Raw genomic sequence first — 22,232 nt, forward strand, 5'->3', positions numbered from 1 at the left:
CACTTGTGAGCCAGGGCCAACACTGTGTGCCATCCTCAGGCTCTCATAACACGCTTTGTTAGCAAGAAAGTGGAGGAACCTGATGCACGCCAGTTGACCATTCAGTTGACCATCGAGAGCTGGGTTTATTTACATCCGTGCACTTGACCTGTTACTCTGCTTGACTTTGCACTTTCCTTACTGTCACATACAAGGTGGCAGGGTCATTAGCCATGTGGGAGGATTCGAGCAATGCAATGGGTCTAGTCTTCATCAGCGTGCGCGGCTCTTCTTCCTGCTTAGCAAGTGGGCGCCATTCAGTGACAGCAGCTCCTGCTTTCCGCAGCATGGCAAGTTTGCTGCAGCCCATCCTGGGTTCCTGAATCATTTTATCCTTGACCTCGTGGTTTTTAAGTGAAGCCCAGTGGGACAGCAGAATGTGTGTGTGTGGTCAGAGGTGGTGTCCCAGCCACATGCATGTGGCCCCGGGTGTGAGGCCAGTTGCATGCAGCCCCGTCTTGTACGGGGACCCACAGTCAGGCAGTGGCTGCCCCGCATAAACCTGTTCTTCCATTTCTCACTGGTTTTTGCCTCTGGATGGACTAATGGGCTTCCCCTTCCTTATCTGGCCATAGTCCTCGGTGTTCGCCATCCCAAGCAGTTCATTCCTGGCGGTGTTAAGAATAAGAACTGAAGCGTATGCCCAAGGTCACATGACGACTTTTGAGTCAGGCCCCTCTCACTGACGCCATTCCCATCCATCTCCCTGGAGAACCCCTCAGTCTGTGTAACCTGGGGTGAGAGAAGATGCACCGCATGGGTGAGGAGCGTCGTTTGCCATCACCAAGTCCTTAGCACCAGTCCATGTCCAATGTGTCATTTATTCTACAAAATTCCATAGCTGCTTCTTTTGTTTTTTTGTTCTATGGTGTTTATACGGACAGGTATCAGTGTTAAATACTTAGAGTTAGTCTTTCTTTGCTTTAGGCTGAAAGCCAATATTATATGACACATTACAGAAATTGTTAGTGCCCTAACCGAAGGCGATTTTGCTGAGAAAACTGCCTGAGCACAGCCTTAGGATCTGTAGATAGTGGTCCTGTGTATCTGAGAATGCACAGTTCAGGAGGATTTTGTTGTCGTCTTTAAATGAGAGAGAGAGACTATAAAATACTTGAATATTTGTTCTCATAATATGTTTTTCTAGAAGGATAGAATTCCCAGATTCACACCTAAAATATTTCATAAAGATTGCCAGCTATGCTTGAAAAACACAAAGCAGGTGGCCATTGTCGTGGATTTTGCATATAATAAGGAACATAATTTTAAAGGACCTTCTAAAATGTGTGTGTGTTGGAATTAGAGTGTATAGTAGTGAACACGGAAGTAGCAGATTTTATTATTTAAGGAAAAGCTTGATTCGCTGCATGATGTAAACAAAATGTATTAATATGCAAGAATTAGCTAATAACTGATGTAAAGTTATGTGAAGTCTTGGTAGTATAACAAGAGGAAGAGTTAAGGTCTTCGTTCTTTTCTTTGGGAGGAGAGCCATGGAAAACCCTATGTTATGAGTCAAATAGCAACAACATCGTTGATCTTGCGTACCTCCTAAGCTTGTGTTCAAATACAACAACATCGTTGATCTTGCGTACCTCCTAAGCTTGTGTTAAATACAACCACATCGTTGATCTTGCGTACCTCCTAAGCCCGTGTCTTTTCCTTTCCGCAGCCGTGGGTCTCGCTGCTTGCCAAGAACCAGCACTTCCCAGCAACGGCATCAAAACAGGAGACCGCTACATGGTGAATGACGTCCTCTCCTTCCAGTGCGAGCCTGGGTACACCTTGCAGGTACTTTCCTTTGGAGGTTTGGGAATACAGAGGGCTAACCGCAGCAATCCGTGGCCAGCTCAGCCAAGGCAGCCAGAGCCTAGGAGTTGTACCCAGAAGGCGAATTCACTTTCCCTCGCCGTAGCCACAGGAAGCCAAGCGTGCTGGTAATCTTAGTCAGCATGGGGAAGTAGCTCTACGTGAGAAAGCCCTCTTTCAAAGCCAAGCATCTTATTTTTGTAATTATTTGATGTCAAAATGTATGTTCTCCCAAAAAGTATGCAGATAAAACTGTAAGGGGCAGAGTCCTGACATGGTCTCTTTCAGTGTGTGACCCCAGCGGCCCAGCGACGGGATGCACTCTGGGCCGTGTGTCTGTCCTGCTTCATACATGGGTCCCACGCTCAGCTGGGCAAACCCAAGTTCAGTACCGACTCGGTGACAGGCACTAAAGTCCTCAGATAAATGGTTGACATCATTTTCAATAAATATTGACCAGTTTTTATCACTTTTTATAATTTTATATAAAAGTTTAATGAACGTTTATAAGCTAATGTGTAGCGACATTATTTTTTTCTGTTATTTTTTTCTAGTCTAACCGCAAATAAGCTTATTCACAAAATAGTTTCTCTGTTACTCAACATAATTATATGACTCTCCCTGCCAACGATATTAATAATCTAAGCATGTGTGTCACAAAGTCCAGCAGAAATAGTTAAGCCTGATTTTGTGTCTGCTCTTCAGTTACTTGGGCTGATAGAGCACTTCTGCATGCTGAAGACAATAACACAGCTGATCACATTTCAAGGGAAAATATTTAGTTCTGGTCTTTAACTGACTTAGGCGAGTTGAGGAAGCATCAGGACAAAGTCACAAGAGTCGGCAGTGCATGGTCGCCGCTGCGTATAACACGAGTTCCAGAGTGTGTTGGGGGAAATATTTTGCAGAGCTGGGACGGGGTCCCAACCACAGCTCGCCTGGGACCCTCCCCCCACCCCCGGGTGCCGCACCTGCATTCATCCTGGCCAGCCACACAGTGTGGGAACTAGAAGCATGTCTCACTGACGAGGAGGTGGGAGCCCAGCCAGGGAGCAGGAGAGCTGCGAAGGCACCCCGGGTGGGGCCGCGCTGGCGAATCTGCCCCGGCTGTGGGTTTGGAGAACACATCTGCAAGATGCCTAACACCCCCCAGCAAGGGAGAAGCATCGTTACAGTCATTACGGACAAACAGCAGGGTGTAAAGCGACTTTGACAAAAACAACCACGACCTACGGATGCTGGTGCCACTGCTGGGGCTGCTTTGACTCTGCGAGAGGGTGGGCAGACCCTTCCTTGCAAAGCAGGACCAGAGGGTTACTGAGGAAGCGTTCATACCCCCTCAGCATCCGGAAAAGCTTCTACACAAGTGCACAACTGATTCTTCAAGACAAATCCTTCCCTTATGTCTTTATTTTGACAGCGTGAGGGAGGGAGGGGCAGAAAGAGGCAGAGAGAGAATCCCAAGCAGGCTCTGGGCTGTCAGCACAGACCCCGATGTGGAACCTGCACCCAGGAGCCCGTGAGATTGTGACCTGAGCTGAGATCAAGAGTGGGGAGTACAACTGACTGAGCCCCCCGGTGCCCCTCTTTAAGACAAATCTTAAACAGGTTATAGTATAAAGAATTCTGAGCCACATCCAAGGGTTTCGTTTAGAGGCACATAACAGGATATACAGACATGCCGTGATTGCGCCTTCTCTGCTGGCATCACAGAGGAGCACAAATCCCGACATGCCAGTTGCTTTGCTTCTGGACGTTCGCCTTCCTTCCACCTGTTCACGGCATCCCTTTGAGAAGCCTTTCCTAGGAGGCACCTCTGCAGCCCCGCAAGACGAACATCAAAGGGCCTTTCTTAGAATGGACTGTTGCATGTGCTGCCTGCACACAAGGCCCGTGGACATGAATCAGCAGACACAGGTTTTCCAAACGGAAACCATGCTGTGCCGTCTTCATCGCAGACTGGCTCCAGCACTGACTTCAGGACTAAGGGAGGATCCTGAGGATTTTTTTTTTTTTTAATTGCTAACAATGGACAAGAAATCTGTCACCAAATCGTATATTTGGAATTGCAACATGTGTAAATTACATATCACTTATATAATCATACCCACTCCTTGGATCATTTACACACAAATGTGTGTGAATGTGTGTGCCCAGGGAGATTCCCAGACGTGGTGCAAAGGTGTGATCACATGATTCATTGAGAGGGAACCCTTAGTGCCTGTGCGATTTGGACTCCCATCTTCTCCACGCTTGTTTCAGAGTTCTTCAAAGGGATGAAAAAGGAAAACCCCCATTCCCAACTAGTAAATAAATAGAGTTCTATCTTGTTTTGGATCCACTGCAGACATTTGAGCTAAAGTCACCAATATAAAATGTTGGGCGCCAGCCTAGGGGACTCAGTCAGTTAAGAATCTCACTCTTGATTTCCGCTCAGGTCACAGTCTCAGTTTCATGAGTTTGAGCCTCACATCGGGCTGTGTGCTGACAGTGTGGGGTCTGCTTGACATTCTCCCTCTCTCTTTGCCCTTCTTCTGCTCATTCTTTCTGTCTTTCTCAAAATAATACATATATAAATACATAAATAAATAAAGGAAAATGTGTCAGAATCAATAACAGAATATGACCCAGATCGGTAATAAATGAATCTTCTATTTAGAGCCATCAATAAATAGCTTCAAAGGCTTTTGCACTTTATGTCTACCCATAATTCAGGAAGAAATTTATTGAAGATAATTCAATGGATCAGAAAATGAGGATACACACAGCACAAACTCTTGCACGAAATGTGCTGCACAGAATGTCTTCTTTAAGAGTAAATTCAGTCTCCTTTTGGCATAATGACTTTGTAACATATCAGAAAGTATGAGGAAATGAGTTTTGTGGCAGATGAATCGAGTACGGAAGGTTTCTGAGCTTAGGCAATCAGTTTGTTATCGATAACTGCATTCACGCAAATGCCCGTTTGATGCATTCCCAACATGGCTGGGATTATGTACCATGAATTAAAGATTTGTTTTCAGCTGCCTCTGTGCCGGTCGTGGGTGGCAAATGGAAACTCACAGAATGACTACGCATGGCAGATAAGGCCACCGAGTCACAGGGAGGAAAACAAAACTAAAACGAGTAGTCTGCACACAGAGGTGCCCCATTTACCACCTTCTCTTTTATTGAGAGAGAGATTTTGGCACAAACCTTTCAGGATCTAACCTGCTGCTGTTTGATTTTTAAAACAGAAAGAATAGGACAGATATTCTGGAAGAGTCAAAGTTCCAAAGTTCGTATATTTAAAGGATAAAGGATAAAGAGACAGTGGGTGCTGGGGATTAATTTTATTGCAGCCACAATTATGCAATAGTTTGTGAGGCTGTCTGACAATAAAATGAATATTAAGCCTCCTTTTCATCTGGTGAAGGAGGCACTGACCCCATCCTTTGTGGGGCCAAAAGGGGGGTGTGGGTTGAATGTGAAACATAAACATGAAAGGTAACTGGGAAGGTACCTTCTTTATGCATATTGCTGCACTTCCACCTTCAAATCAATACTTGGCATTTCCTAATCATTTACAGCCTCCCAGATCAAAAGCTGTAACTTATGATGATTTTTAAAAAAACTGTGTTTATTTCCCAAGCCATCTTGTTAAGCATCGGGAAAGGAGCATGTCACAGACTGTCAAATGGAGCAGTGCAAGATTTTGGTCTTTAGTGAAAGGAAACACAGTGATTATGATTTTTTTTTTTTCTGTCCTGATTCCGGGCGTGTGATCCCTTGATAAACATTAGTGGAATACATTTCACAATTTCTGACTTTTTTGACACTCAGACAAAGAAAGAAACCCAAAGAAGGACAGAGGTTCTCACGTGTAACCCGTAACCAGTCTACCTGCAGTGACATGAGCTTCATCTCCTTGTCTCTTACGCAGGGCCGGTCACACATCTCTTGTATGCCGGGGACCGTCCGTCGTTGGAACTACCCATCTCCCCTCTGCATCGGTAAGGACGCGCCTCCGGACGCAGCGTCACAGGCACCAGTGCTGTCATAACGCAGTGGCGACTCCTTGAGCCCCTCTTTGGGGCTTCACACGGTGCACTTTGAAATTCCTTCCAAAGCTGTTGTTACTTAGTCATGACACCATCACGCAGTAGAGAGGTGAGGGGAATTGAACCCGCGTCTTCTCCCACGGGAAGTACTAGCTCCGCCCTTTCGTCATCTATGGACCAGCCTACATGGATCCAATGTCAGATTGCTAGCTCAAGGCACTAAACCCAAATTACATTTGTATCAGAAGGGCCGGTGGGTTAATTACGAGAGGGAACCATCACAGCTGGGCTGGAAGCCCGACCGGTGTTCTGTGTCAGCCTTTAGGCCCCGTGAAAACCACGTGTCCAGAAACAGAAGTCAGAAGTACAAATAAATGATGTGAAGTCGGAGGGATGGTATTTCATAGGAGAAGCGGAGAGCACCCCCCACCCCCGCCCCGCAGATGCGTTCACCAGGACAGTGTGCAGCCGGCCCCGTTAGGAAGCACCCACCAGCCCAGCATTTTGAAGAGGAACATGTGCCCTGGGGCCCAGTTACCTGTTGTCTAGAGGACCCGGTGGGAGTTCCCGAGACTCCCTGGGAACAGCAGATGGTTTCCATTCCCTCCTCTGTGGGAAGACCTTGGAGTGTAAGGCCGTGTCCGGGGCTCTGTGTTCTTTCATGTCTACGTGGTCTTCCTCCCTCTCGGGCCTCAAGGTTCACCCACTGCCGACCACCCATCAGCTGTATGTCTGACTCAGAGACCTTTATTCATGGCTCAGGTGACCGCAGGGCCGTGTCCGGTGCTATCCACACCTGCGAACCTCAGCATACCCGACCTGCACGCCTGTTGCCTTCTTCAAACCCCGTACCCCCTTCCCAGGTGAACGCCGTGGTCATCACCTTTCTTGAATAATCCGGATATTAGCTCAGCTTCCATCTCACCAAATCCTGGTTCTTTGCCCTTGAGGGCCCACAACCTAAACGCTCCCCAGTCCTGAGTCTCCCCTCCACGGCCTCAGCATTAGGGTCTCACAGGCTGTTAGTGCCTCGTAGGCCCCTCCTGAGTGGTTGCCATCTGTCCCCACAGGAGTCTAGCCTACGGCCCCTGGTGTCGGGGTCCTCCTACGTTATTGGGGGAACGAGCGTGTGCACCCGCTCGTGGCCCTGCACCTGCGAACCTTCTCTGCGGACACTCACCCCCCTCCCCGCTCTGCACGTCCCCGGGATGCCCACGGGGCCCTGCTAGTTCACGACTCCAGGCCACGCCCTCCCCCAGCCCGCCGCCCGCACCTGTGTCCCCCGTCACGGCCCAGGGCAAGGGAAGCCAGCAGTACATCCTGTTGTTACCTGAAACGTCGATGCTTTGTCCATCGTAGGGTTCGTTTGCTGTTGCTGTTGTTTGCATTACTGTTGATGCGTCCTAACATTGCACCAACACAGCATTTGCGGATGTGGGCCCCTCTTAACGTCTGCCGCCGGGGACGCGCCTCACCGGCCTTGCCCTCCCCCAGCCCTGTCCAGGCTGCCACCCTCGGGCTGGGAAACAGCAACAGCAGAAGGTCCTTTCTGCAGCGTGCACAACTCTGCTTTTCCTGGTGCGGCTGTGATGTGATCTCTCGTAACTCGAACGGTCCTCCCTACCATCCCAAGGTCCTTAAAGGTAGAGCCAAACGTCACTCGCCACTGTGCTGTTAGTGCGCTGGGCTCTCGGTAACTTTGATTCCTGAATGACCAGTAAACGACTGACTGTCAGACAGCGTGGACTGTCGTAGCAGTGATCGTGGGTGCCGTGTCTTAGTTCCTACCTTGCTTCAACTCACGGATGCTGTGTGGGGAGCACTCTGAACCCCCTTGTCATCTAGAACTAGACGTCTCTAGATGATTTTTAAGTTCATTTGTTTATTTTGAGAGAGAGAATGAGGGGCAGGGGGAAAGAATGGGTGCCGTGTCTTAGTTCCTACCTTGCTTCAACTCACGGATGCTGTGTGGGGAGCACTCTGAACCCCCTTGTCATCTAGAACTAGACGTCTCTAGATGATTTTTAAGTTCATTTGTTTATTTTGAGAGAGAGAGTGAGGGGCAGGGGGAGAGGGTAGTGCAGAAAGGAGGGGGAGAGAGAGAGAGAGAGAGAGAGAAAGAATCCCAAGCAGATTCCACATTGCTAGCACGGAGNGTAGTGCAGAAAGGAGGGGGAGAGAGAGAGAGAGAGAAAGAATCCCAAGCAGATTCCACATTGCTAGCACGGAGCCCAACTCGGGCCCAAACCCACGAACCATGAGATCACGACCTGACCTGAAACCAAGAGTCGGACACACTCAACCAACTGAGCCCCCAGGCCCCCAGAATGCAGATGATTTTAAAGGGCACAGCACAACACATCCTTAAAAGTGTCCTCTGAGCTATTCCCACATTGTTCATGACCCGTTGGCCAAGGGCTGTGATCGCCTAGTGTGGCTTTCCCGCACCCACAGGTCAAGCAAGAGAGTTACTCTCTGTTACATGGTCCTCTGCAAGCCTGCTTGTCCCGCAGCTCACACAAATCCTGGGTATTAAACAGTTTTCAGTAATACACGGCTGAAGCACCCAGAATGGGAAACAGGTGAGGCTGGGCACAGAGGAAGAGCAAACGGAGCCAAACCTTTAGGACACAGCCACAGCCTTTACGGCGCTCTCGTGCGGGAACAATAGACTTCCTGCTACGTTCCTCATAGCACGTTTGCTTACAAGTGCAAGTGTTCCCCGGTGGCCGGTGCCTTTTTTTCCTGAAAGTGATTTCTCATTAAAAATAAATGTCTAGATCGCCACATCCCCTAAAACGCTGAAGCTGTCTGTATAGAGATTTGACATCCCGGGGGTGAGCTGGAAGGGAGAAGCAGAGTGTTGGGGGGCTGCCTCCTCCCTCCCTGCCTCTCCCCTTCAGAACATCCACCTTCCTATTTACCTGAGAATGAAGAACCTCCCCTCAATCCCTGGAAGTGAAATATTTGTAACTCTGAAATGAAATCAGCTCACAACAGGTATTCAGTCAAACAATGTGTCATCGCTGGCCCCCTGTGTTACATGAAGGCGTGTTTTGTTCCAGTAGTTGACCTATGTTAGTCCAGTATGAATGAGTTTTCACTTTGACTTAGTATTAGTGCGTCCCCTATGTTAGCGAATGTCGAAGATACATCAGCTTCCGTAACACCTGCTCGCTCCTGACTCCTTACAAGCTCTAGAAAAAGGTGTTTCATTGGAAACCTCACAAACAACCCACAGTAAGTCTCAGAGTCTGATCTGAGAGAGCAAAGGTTGTTTTTGTTGTTGTTTTTTTTCTTTTTTTCAGCTAACACCTTCCGATTAATCCAAGCTGGGGGATTTTAAGACTAGAAATCCATAGAGAGATAATCTTTTATTTATTAGCTCTTAGAAATTTCAAGTACTAATGAAGACAGTTTACGTCAAAACACTTCTCTACAGGTTACTGAGTGTCAAGCACCACTCTCAAAGCTCACCCAGTATTAACTATCCCCAGAGGCACAACAAGCCCCAGACTGGCCATGCTGTTCGCCAAGGCCATGCCTTCCAGCCGGCACTGTCCACACTGTGGGGTCTCCAGCAGAGCACGGCCTGGGCCCTGGAGTAAAATTCCCCATGTGGTTGCCAAAATGGCAGGAATCTGCACCAAGGAAAATAAATTAATCCAGCAAGATGTAAAACCCCTACTATTTTATACCAATAAACACCTTGACCTTTGGGGCTACTGTACTTGCCCTTAGCTCCCTACATGAGCCACTTAACTCTACGAAGGGGTCTGGTGGGGAGGGAGTGTCTCGTGCAAGGGCAGGAAGGCAGTGTACCAAATGGTGGTAGACCAATAGACCCTGGGAAGAAGGCGGAGCCGTGGCTGTGACAGTGAACACTTCTACAAGAAGACAAGCCCATTGGTGGAGCTTTGAACACATCACAAAGGAAACAAGATAGACGCTCATCCTTTGCGAGTTCTGTTTGCATCACCATCGGATGATTTTCATATTTTGAGATAAACTCAATGAGGATTACATTTGAGGATAACGAACTACTCGAGGAGTTAGGTGCCACTGTATGTTTGACCCACCCAGTATCTAGGCCCTTGCGTCTGTCTCCACAACCCTGATGGTGGCTCCTGGTGAGCAAACTACTGGTGGTGACTATTGATGACCATTTATGGTGTCTACTGGGGACTCTTGGTGGAGACTTCCATCATCCAAGCGCTAGATCGGTGAGACTGCCCCAATCCTCAACTGAACACGAACATGGAGGGGCTCCTGGGTGACTCAGTCGGCTAAGCGTCCAACTTCAGCTCAGGTCACCATCTCCCAGTCCACGAGTTCAAACCCCACTTCAGGCTCTGTGCTGACAGCTTGGAGCCTGCTAGAGATTTTCTCTGTCTCTCTCTTCCTGCCCCACTCACACTCACACTCTGCCTCTCTCTCTCAAAAATAAACAAACATTAATTTAAAAAAAAAGAAAATATACGTGGATATTTATATTTTCTAATTCCCAATCTTTTCCTCTTTTTTTCGTAAAAACTGTGTTCAAAATCAAAAGGGTTTGTTGAAAAATGTCACCTGTACTTCACATTTGTCTTGGTGCTGCTGTCATTGATTTGGCATTTTCATGTCCGTTTTCTCTGTGCTTGGACTTACGTACGTACTCTCATTGCTCCATGAGAGCCCTCAGGGAGGGGAGATCACTGCTCAGTACTTTCAGGGAGGCCGCTCGGATCCACTGGTGTGCCTTCACCAGAACTGATGGACTCATGGCTCCAATGCACCCTGGCACCTAGATTTCCACATACTTGGTTCTCCCACAAAGAAGTCACCTTGACAGGTTATACTCTAAACAACAACAAAGTTCACATTCAGGGTTTTGCTGGAATTTTTCACTCATCCCACAAAACTACATTATTTATTTTTTTAAACCTACGTCTTTAATAACTTACACAATGTTGAAACCCGGATTATGATTCCCTGGCTTGGGCAATTACCATATTCACTAGACTGGATTTTTTAAGATTTTAGATTTTTCCTCCTATCAACTCTATCCTTGACACATAAAAATTCTCTATGTTGGTGATTAAAAAGATGAAAAAGAGTCCTCCACACGGGTCCTGAGAGCTCTCTGAAAGAAGGCCTTCCACAAACTATTTTGCCTAATGAAAACACTGTTAGAATAGCAATAAAGCTTTTAAATGTGACTTCCTGGAAAGAAGTGACAGCATTTGCATTATTACTTCAAAATATAAGAAATTGCCATTTTAGTAGGTCACAATGGTCAAGGATTAGAATTTCATCTGCTTCAACATATATTTATAACACAAGTGTGTTATAAAATCAATTGTTTCTTTATAGTTAAACCTCAGCTATAGTAGCATAAAATGTGAGTGACAGAGGTCAGGCCAGACGTGGGAGCTTACATTCACAACCAGTCATGACGATGGATGTAAGGTTTCCTGGAGAAAGTGGGTTCACTGAGATATACCCCAAAAGGGAAAAAATTCCAAAGGAAATGCATGCTGATTAAAACGTGGGTCCTGGAATCAGAGCTGGCCTAATCCTCTGGTTGTGTTGCCTAGGCATATTTCTTCATCTCTTAAGGTTTGGCTTCCTTGTCTGTAAAATGGATAATGATACCAACTTTTTCGGGTTTTATGAGAATTAAGTTCTGCAGTGTATTTACTCAGCCTAGGGGGTAGCACATAGTTACCAATGAATTGGTTACAAAGAGTAACCAATACTACCACTCAGTGAATAGCGACCTATAGCCTGAAAGTCCTCGGGACCCCTGACGAACATGCATGGAATTGCATGGTACTTGACCTTGACTCGCCTCTTCTGAGCCTCCATGCACCAAAAGTAGACACGTTTGGAAAAACCATCTTTGTTCTTAAATATTTGATGCCCAGGAGGGAGGACCAGACCAGTGAGTAACTAAAGTACATCGCACGGTGCATATGCTGTGATTGAGGGTGAATCCACGTCCTGTCCGGACATAGCACAGCCCACAGGGCAGCTGTCATTACGTCCCCTGGCCAGAGAGCGACGACCCCCGGCACTGAGTACCCTTGTCCCTTTGCAGCCACCTGTGGAGGGACGCTGAACAGCATGGGGGGCGTGGTGTTGAGCCCAGGCTTTCCGGGCGCCTACCCCAACAACCTGGACTGCACCTGGAAGATTGAGCTGCCCGTTGGCTATGGTAAGTGAAAGGTTTTGTTTTGTTTTTGTTTTTTTTTTTGATTCCTAAAATTTCAACTTCATAATTCTATCTTGGAAGGAATTCAGCTGAATAAAAACAAATGTGCCTTATTCTGTTGACATAACTGTCTTTAATTGAAAGTGGCTTACAGATTTAAATAAAGCTTTGGTGGAATAACTTCAAGAACAGAAAGTTATTAAAAAATCAATTCAGCCATGCAGTTCTTTTCAAGGCAAATTAAATTAGAAGGATGATGATGTAGTAGGCTCACGGAGTATATGTAGCATTCCTAATTCAATTACCCCTCTCTTTATTCATCATACCACCTTTTAGGATCTATTTCGGGAATTTAATAATGGTTGTTGTTTCCTTGGAACAATTTTTAAGGCTTTTTCAGGTTGCGACACATCTTATTACTGTTTCATAAATTTTTGTAATTATGTATTGCATTGATTTCAGTTTATGAAAATGGCTTTTCATAAGATTTAGTTATGAACTTTCAGGGTATGCACCCTAAATAATTCATAACTTTCATTGTTATGTACAGTAAAATCTCATGATGGCCTTTTCCGGAAATGCACAGGCTTTGTGAAATTTTGAGTCCCCATCATGCCTTTCCTTGTCTGCGCCATGATTTCCTTTATATTTGAGCTCATCACTTTGGGTTTTCCCCACCTGTGAGCTTTGTCTGAAGCACACACTGATAGGTGTGCCAAATCAGATCCTTATGGCATGTCCTCACGTATAGTAACGGGGGACATCTACTACGTGAAATGGTAGTTGGTGAATGATCATATTTATTATTAGGTCTTCAAAGCTTCAGCTTAAGAACCTGGGTGCAGGACAGAAAGGGCGACGGAAATGTAGAATATGGAGGAAGGAAGGGCCCGCTTGCCCAGCAGAGAGGAGCCGGGAGGGATCCGGGCAGGGGTCCCAGTGCCCACCGGTCGGGTGTGCGAGCACGCACGTGCTGTGGACAGACCCTGCATGTGACGCCAGGGAGAGGGGGCGTGGAAGGGCACCCCCACCGGGGAGAGCTCAGGAGAAACTCATGCCTACTGAGGTCCTTGAGGGGCCAGCACAGCACGAATGGGACCACGGAGGGGCGAGGCCACAGGTCACAGACGCTGTTTCCTCCAGGCTTTTTAGCTTCGCTTTGGTTTTCAGATCATAACCACTCTGAGCCTAAGGAAGCAGGTCTTCCACGTGCTTAACCACTATGAGCTCAGTTACTCTCAAAAGGCGGGTCTGCTTTCCTAGCATATGGATCCAAAGATACAGATGTGGTTCATAGGACCTTTGAGTCAGGTGGTGGAGGCGGGGGTCAGACGTACACGTGTCCCAGGGCATTCCGCCAGGGTCAGGGCCCTCCAGAGTCACAGGCTTGTTAGGTAAATGACCACAGCCATTGAAAGGAGAGACTCAGAAATGGGGCCACTGCGCTGCTGAGTCGGGTGCGGCATGGTCTATGGAAGTGGTGGCGGGTCAGTGAGCAGCAATGGCAAGGGGAGGCGTTAGCTGGGGTTTTATTACCATTCCGAATATTTCCCACTCTCCTTTCAAATCCCATTAGAAATGCATTATTCATGAATGGATATAAATATTGTATTAACTTATTTTCCCAATTTGACCATTCTGTGATCGAAAAGGTTATTGTTTGGCATTTTCCCTTATGCTGCTCATGTGTAAACCAGCATGAAAGATAATAATTCAGGGGGGGGAAATCACTCAGGTTGTCAGACTTCATGATCATGATCTATGAACCCAAAGAAAATATTTATTTGAAGAAAGGACAGAATGAGAAAAAAGATTTATGAGATGTCATAATTAAAATAAATTAAGTTGTTAAATATTTGATACTACATAGTTTTGGGTTTTGAAAGAATCTTGAAGGGAAGGCAAAAAGAAATGTTGTGTCTTAAATCCTAAATACAAACAAAATAGTATCACTATCCCTAGATTTTTAGAATAATGTAATTATGCTTCAGGATACAGTTGACTCTTGAATAATCTGGAGGTTAGGGGTGCTTACCCTGCATAGTCAAAAATCCAATATGACCTGATTCCACAAAAACATAATTAATAATAACGTGCTATTGATCAGAAGCCTATCAATAACATGAATACATATTGTGTATGTTATGTTTTGTATTATATACTATATTCTTATCATAAGGTGAGCTAGAGAATAGAAAATATCATTGGGAAAATCATAAGGAAGAGAGAATACCTTTAGAGTTCTATACTGTAAAGAAAAAAAAAAAAAAAAGCTGTTCTCATTTAAAGTATACTTTCAGATAACTGACCACACCAAAGTTAACTGTCNCCCACACAGTTCAAACTCGTGTTGTTCAAGAATCAACTGTAAATTACAGGTTAAATGTAATGTCCCAGGTTTGCCTGTGATAAATTCTATAATCTCTAAATATCCTTCTAGAAATTAAGCTACAGATTTAGAGAAAAGGCATCTGAGTGATGGTAGGTCCTTCGGCACAGTGAATATTCGGGGTCTCTCCATTCTGGCCAGAAATGCCTTCTGAGGCTTACAGAATTGTAGAGCATTTTGTTGATGTCGAGAAAACTTTACAGCCTAGCTTTCAACCCCACAGGGGGGTTTTGAAACTCTTAAGTCAATTAATTTTATCTATTTCTGGTCTTCTTTTATCTCTGCCTCTTCTCCCTTATTACAACATGGCTCGAAATACTACCTCTCCTGTTGCATGTGAGCCCACATTTCCAGCTACGTGGGACATATTTTCATCTGGGGCATCTGAAGGTGTCACAGACTCCATTCAAGTTCAGATTCATCACTTCCTTCTTTCCCTCTGCCAGTTGATTCCAGACTGGACTGTCCTGTTTCATTCCCGGTCTGGATGTACAGCACCGCCCTTACCTGGAGCCCCCCTTTCCCTCCCTCGCTCTTAGCTTAGCAGTACTTTCCTCCCAGGAAGTCCCAGGTCAGAGGCAAACATCACATCACTACCTTGGAAGCTTTGAGATAGTAAGTTTGGGTCCGAAACCCAGGAATCTGCAGTTTTGTGTTAAACACTCTGGAAGTTTCTTATTAAAAAAAAAAAAAAAGAACATGGCAAAGATGACTACCATATCCCTTAATGATCATTCCTCCCCTCTTTTTAAAAATGTTAATCTATTTTTGAAAGAGAGAGAGAAAGAGAGCGAGCATGTGCAGAGGAGGGGCAGAGAGAGGAGAGAGACAATCCCAAGCATGCTCCACACTGTCAGCACAGAGCCAAACTCAGGGCTCAATCCCACGAACCATGAGATCATGACCTAAGTCAGGATAAAGAGTCAGATGGTAAACTGACTGAACCACCCAGACACCTTTCATTTCTCCCCCCTTCACCTCCCATATTGTATCCTATTAACACCAAATCTTAGGATGATTCTGGAACGTCCTCTGTAATTACCACCCAGGACACAGCTACTGTTTTCCCAGTGGGATGTGGGGGGGAGACTGGGAAGACATGTTTCTATGGGTGTCACAGTAACTTCTGCCATTAAGATGATCTTGGCAATCAAGTTGGAAGATAGTAGTAAGTGGTATTTCCTCCCTGAAGGGATAGGATGATGGGTGATTTACATCAGCAAGTGCAGTAGTTGCCCAGCTCTTCCAAGTGCACGTGCCGTGGGCATGTTGCTGGCACTGTTCATGTCTCTTCCTGACCCAGGGCTCCTGCCTCAGTGGCCGCCTCTGGGTGTGCCTTGGGGATGGTCTTCTCCCAGCCCTTTCTCTGTCTGAGGTTTTGGAAACCATTTTCAACAATATAGGTTGAATATAGGTCACTGGGAAGTTCCTCAAGAAATGGGCACTGTGGGAAGTTCGCTTACGTAAGACCCAACGATAAGAGCAGATTTACTATGACCGTGTACTTAAACTTGGGACATTAAGTGCCAAGGAAAATGACCGCTAAGCACAGTGGGTCTGAAATTTCGCTGTGCACAAGAATCATGGGTGGGAGTCCAGTTGCGACAGTGAAATTCCTGCGGCTCGCCCGTGGTGCTCTGTCCCCGCACCGCTAGCCGTATGGGGAAAAGTACTCTGCAGGGTTTTCATCTAGTGCCTCTGGTGTTTGGGATGGTGGGGTTATGGGTTTTAGGAAACATTTCTTCAAGTTAGGGGAGACCACTTGTAACTGAAGATGAGAAACAGACGAATATGTTTTTCATAAGATCCTTATAAATGTTATTTTCAGTGTAAATTGCTTTACCTAGAAGTGTAGAAATTAAGAAGTTTTGACACAATGGAAGCAGAGATAGAATATTACTTAGTATAAAACCGCACAATAAATCAAAACTTTAACATGCATTACAAAAAAAAATTACTACGGTTATTCCAGAGTTTTCTTAAAAATAAGTTCCATTTCCATACTTTTAAAGATAGTTCTCTCATTTCTTTAAGGCTGTCTCTAATATCTGCACAGACTTTCCTGTGTTCTCAATTTTCAGTTGTGGTGGTTGGGTGCCCGGGGCATTGGTGGCTGTGGTGCCGGTGAACACATGGATCCAGTTCATCCAGCAGCCCGGGTAGTACGCTGACGCAGAGCGTGACATTGTTTGGAGGATTTCCTTGGGGTGTTTTGAGTCTTTCCGTACCACTGAATTGCGTGCCACTAGCTGAGAGTTTCTCCGATCCATTAGTTAAGCAGCTACCAGCTTAGTTGAATAATTCTTTCAGCTGTCTCATTTCTTTCCAATGCCTATGGATCAATCGATAGTTTAATTAAAGGCAAAATGATTACTTGCTTTGGCAACATATGGAAACCACTTGTGTCTCATGTTGCTAATCATTCGTCCCAGTGACGACAGTCTCCTGCAGCCAGTCTCAGGGAGAGGACACCGCCCGTCTTTCCGAGTGCCGGAAGGACTTAGGACTGAGGGCTGGGTTGTGGGGGGTGCGGGGCGGTGAGTATCCTGTGTGCTCAGATCTGGGGGCTCCGAGTTCAGTGGAACAGAAAGTTTAACTTCCTCAGTCACTGGGGCTGTGACTGTGCACAAGTTACCAACAATGCTTTTGAACCTCATTTCCTTATCTTTAAAATAAATATGATCAAACATCATCTCCTGGGGCTGTTCTGAATAACATAGCGCAGGTGCCTGATATGAAGCAGGCTTTATTTGGCTGTTAGCTGCTTTTAGTTGCAAAACCAAATGCTTTAATGATTTTTATTCTGTTTTCTTTCTTTTTCACAGATTTTGGTTGATACTTTGCATTGCTTTCGCACAAGCCCAATCGACAGAATTTCTGTCACTGTTAAAAGCAGAGTTAACAAAAATACAGCCATGTATTTTTCTTTATCTTTGCCTTTTCTGTTTAAAAACCACTGCACCAACTTTGCATGCCATGCTGCCCAAAATGACCATGCCTTTGACCATCTAGTGGCATATGTAGGGAGGCTGTAAACAGTACCTAAGATTCACTCTTGCCATGTGTTTATTAGGCACAGAAAATGTTAAATAGAGCACTTAATGTTCACAAAGTCTATCAATTAAAATCAGAAAAGTTTAACTCAAAGTCATGGTCACATTACTATTTAAAGTTTTGTCAAATCCAAAGTCAAAAATTCTTTGTGCAGGTGACTTTTGCTGACACTTAATTTTCAGTGTCAATGATAATCGGATGAGCCCAATGATAATGTCCTCTGTAAGCTCCACCAAACGGACATTCAGATTGATTTTCTTGTAATAACATTTTTTTCAGCGTTTCATGAGATAATAAAGGGATAGCTAGGCCATGCTTATTTCAATCCCTTCATTTTGGCTTTATGATGTCAAACTGGACACAAGTCACTGAAAATTAGATAGCTAAATAATTCCATTTTAAACCAGATTAGAACTGGGCTCTGTTCTGTTCCATTTCCTGCCGTGTGTGAAGTGGTTTGATGTGTGGCTGGATACTTTATCCTGCTTAAAATGCTATTTTTTTCATAAAATCATAATTGCCATAATTCTGTTCCATTTCAAGTTTAATTCCAAGTCAGTAAAAGGCCACCTCCACTGTTTCCTTCACTTTTAGAGATTGGCCATCTTTAACTTTTTTTTACCCCTTGATCTGCTTGCTGGCTTTCATTTCTTCCTTGACGGTGTCATTCTGTGAATTTCAAAATGTATCTCTGGATAAATGCATCTGAAGTCCTCATATGAACATCTGAAACAAGCGTATTTTAAGCCATTTCCCTGCTATTTGATTTGATACCCAAATCGCGAGTGCGTTCTGCAAGTGTCTCATCTTGCCCTAGTTTCCTATGCTGTACAGGGCACTTTGGGACATAAATAGAAATGTCAGTGATTCACCGGTTGTTTGGGGTCATCCTCATGGTGACAAACCATGTTCATGAACTTCAGCAGACCACCCCAGTCAGTGGCCCCAACTTAGTCACATATGCATTCAGAAACAAGGCTCCCTTAGCTCGGTTTCATTATCGGTATCAAAACCCTTTTTTATCAGATCTATGGGTCATGATGCAAAAGAAGACTATGTCTCTCATTGAACAGTGGGTGAGGGACTAAATCCAGTACTGATGACGGTCAGGAGCTCAGCCGCCCCAATAATGCAGAGGGAGGAGCTCAGAATTCAGGGACTAAGTGAGCCCCAGGTGCTTCCTTCCGTCCTTCCCTCTCTCCTTCTCTCTCTTTCCATCTCTCTCAATCCCTCTTTTTTTTCCCTGCTGCCAAATTTCTTTGGACCAGCAAGCATATTTGCTATCATTTAGGAAAAAACAAAATACTCCATTGATGGTTCTTCAACAAAGAGAAATATTTGACATTTTAAACTATTTACAGAAATGTTTTAAGCTGACGGTGTTGCTCCACACTCCTGAATGGACGTGACCTTGGGATGTGCCGCTGGGATTGTCAAGCCAAGGGCAGACTGGGGGCGCCCTTCCCGGAGGCTCCTGTGTTGCTTATAGCGTTAGCCTATGTCACGTGGATGCACTTACTTGTTCGGAAATGGTTCTGAGGCTTGGTTGGCTGGTTAGAGATCTTCCCCCTCAGACAAGATGTTTCTCTTGCTTCTGCTTCCTCAGCCCCTTCCTGATGTTTCCTGCATTCCCCGCCCCCCACCCCGCCCCCGATAATCTCTACACCCAGGGTGGGGCTTGGACTCAGGACCCTGAGACCCCAGAGTCACGTCACGTGCTCTCCTGATTAAGCCAGCGGGGCGCTCCTGAAGTCTCCCACACTCTAATCTTTCCTTCCTTCCTCTTGCAGTCAAGGTTGAACAAATGTAAAACAATCTTGTCCAATAAGAATGGGAGTATTTCCTGCTTCCTGAGATGGTTACTTCTTATACAGCACGTTTGCTAAACCAGGAAAGTGGGCGTTCTGTCCGTGAGACTCCGGTGTAAATTCAACTCTGCTTGTCCTGAAATGCACAGGACATAACACCTAACATCTCTGAGTCACATTATGATGATGCCAATAGGGGCCTTGCTGGGTAATTGTGAGAAAAGTATCAGTTGGTGAAGTGGAGTTTCAGCTTGCAGTTGGCCTCACCCTTCCGCCCAGAGAGGGCCGTTACTTACTCTTCCAGGCCTCCTCACAGAGTTTTCTCTGCGATACAGAAAATTGTTTTTCTTGAAAGACTTTCTGTTTACTGAGTGTCTATATCTCTCTTTCCTGCTTTACTTGAACTTTGCTCATTCCTTTTTCACTGAATTCTGCTTTCGATAACTGTATTTCCCATCAGGGCCCAAGTAGGTATGTTTGCTTGAAATGTTCTCAGCATTTACACTAGGTAAGGCCACCCATGTAAGTATTATCTATATCCAAACCTAGCAACCACGCGTGTCACATATAGTAGATGACAAGTAAAAATAAACCTCCTCTTATCTATCAAGAGCACATGAGTCACAACACAAAGTAAAGCTTTGCTTATGTGTTGAGAGAATGATCTGTAATGGCCATTGGAATTCTCAGTGTAGGCTTTACACATGGATTTCTGTGAAAACAAATGCCTTTGGAGTTCTATAGAAACTATTTAAGTGCCTAAAAATATTTCAGACATAGGAGTCAGATCGATTTTCAAAAATGGCACAAAGGCATAGCAAGTAAGTCTAACTAATTCTGATTTTGATCTCCTTCTAAATTATCAGCTACATCTTATCTGGTACATAGATCGATAGGATCCCAGTGACATTGGTCACTGGACAGTCTTTTGGTATGTGAACCGTGTCAGGGTATTCGGTTGAAGTGTGGAAGTTACAGTGGGGTTTTGGGTTGGGCGTCTTGCAAAAGTCAATAATTGGTTTTGCGTACATAATGCAATTGAAATAATCACTTGCTAAGCTAGCCAATCTCTTGTGCAATGGTACAACCATCCATTTAAAAGCCACTTTGAAAGGCTGCTGCATTTTTTTAGACCCATTTTGGCTTTTTTCTTAATAAAGTTACAAGTTAGCTTATGGATGATTCAACATGCAGGTACAACCTTGTGTGTATGGCCGTCATCACTGTAAATAGACAAAATCATTGCCATATTTGTGAGTACCAGTCATCCCTCCAAGTATTCTACCTGTAAATCTCTGCGATATAATGCTGGTAGTTGTATTTGACAAAGGAATGGACTTAGAGGCATGAATTACATGGACAAAGGTCACATAGTCAGTAGATGGTGCAAGTGACATCGACCCGAGGTGTGTTGTAGCCCAGACTGTGTGCTCTCAGCCCCTGTGACTGCGGTGTTCGGCCTCCCGGAGAATCCTGTGTGGGGACACTCCTACAATTTTCATCACTTTGGGCAAATGGGGCTCTTAAGCATTTTGATATTCACTCATTAGTTTTGCATATTTTTTCATAGGTGCGCATATTCAGTTTCTGAACTTTTCTACCGAAGCTAATCACGACTACCTTGAGATTCAGAACGGGCCCTACCACAGCAGCCCTATGATCGGGCAGTTCAGTGGTACAGAGCCCCCCTCCGCCCTGCTCAGCACGACGCACGAAACGCTCATCCACTTCTACAGCGACCATTCCCAGAACCGGCAGGGGTTTAAACTCGCCTACCAAGGTAAGGAGTCCGCGGATGTCCAGATCTGCCTCTTTCATTGCAGCCATGTTGAAATGGCAGCTCCCTGTGTGGTGATGAGTGTGCAGACCTGGGACACTGACTGGGAGTGGACCTGGGGCTGCACCCCGAGCGCACACGGGCACACGGCCAGACGCGAGCGTGGACGGGGAGCAGGGCCACCTTGCCGCCCTCCCCTCTTCCCGCNGACCTGGGACACTGACTGGGAGTGGACCTGGGGCTGCACCCCGAGCGCACACGGGCACACGGCCAGACGCGAGCGTGGACGGGGAGCAGGGCCACCTTGCCGCCCTCCTGTCTTCCCGCCTGTCACGCCTGCTGCGGCACACCTCCCACCCCCAGGCCACCAGCCCCGCATCACACGCATCCCCGCCGGTCACTGTCCTCGTGGCCACCGGCCCTTCGCATCCCTTCCTGACCGTGCTGGCGAGTCCGGGCACAGCGGGGCCGGCGGCGGGTCCCACACACGGGCTGCTGTCGGCGCTCGAAAATAATGGCTGAAGATATCATACATGTCATTTCCAGGTATGCCAGGAAAAAACATCCAGTGAATGAACTTTTTTTTTTTTTTTAACTATGTGAATATGAGACTTTAAGACAAGTTTGAGTCCAGCCTTATCCAACCACTTTCGGGATGAGAAGAAGTTCAGAATTTTCATTTCGTACCAGATCACTCAGCTGGCCTGTCTTGGTTATTGGTAAATCACATGAAGCTGAAAACATCAAAACCAGGGCTTTTCTTTTTTAAAACTTAATTAAATCACTTGCTGTCTCTAATTTCATCGACTGCCTTTGAAATTAAGGGCTTTACTGTGTTCTTACAGATGATAGCATTTTCTGTTGAAGTTTTAGACGTTGGCACTTAAGGTGTTGCTTAGTCTTCCTACTTCTGAGGCTAAGGCATCAACAGCCCCTATGTCTGGATGAAACGCAGAATAACTTCAGACTTAGTGATAAGGCCCTTTATCTGAAAGGATTATTTACTGCCCTGGGGAAAAGGTCTGTTGCAGCAGAAAGCACAATGCTCTGACCGTAAGATCAGCACGGCTCTGGAGGGGCAGGAAGAGGGGGTTTCCTCTACAGGGAGGAGCGGCCAGGC

At 45.8% G+C, this 22,232-nt stretch overlaps 1 protein-coding gene across 1 annotated transcript in view; it reads left to right on the forward strand.

Moving 5' to 3' along the window:
- The window catches only part of CSMD1 (CUB and Sushi multiple domains 1), a 1,564,948-nt gene that overhangs the window by 1,376,045 nt on the left and 166,671 nt on the right, over positions 1-22,232 (forward strand). The window contains exons 37-40 of the mRNA XM_077771883.1: positions 1,712-1,830; positions 5,771-5,840; positions 11,971-12,087; positions 20,906-21,115. Of these exons, the coding sequence (XP_077628009.1) occupies positions 1,712-1,830; positions 5,771-5,840; positions 11,971-12,087; positions 20,906-21,115 (516 nt within the window). The remainder of the gene's footprint in view (positions 1-1,711; positions 1,831-5,770; positions 5,841-11,970; positions 12,088-20,905; positions 21,116-22,232) is intronic.

Source organism: Crocuta crocuta, unplaced genomic scaffold (assembly GCF_008692635.1).
Source record: "Crocuta crocuta isolate KB4526 unplaced genomic scaffold, BGI_CrCroc_1.0 scaffold111, whole genome shotgun sequence".
In the NCBI taxonomy this organism is placed as follows: Eukaryota; Metazoa; Chordata; class Mammalia; order Carnivora; family Hyaenidae; genus Crocuta; species Crocuta crocuta.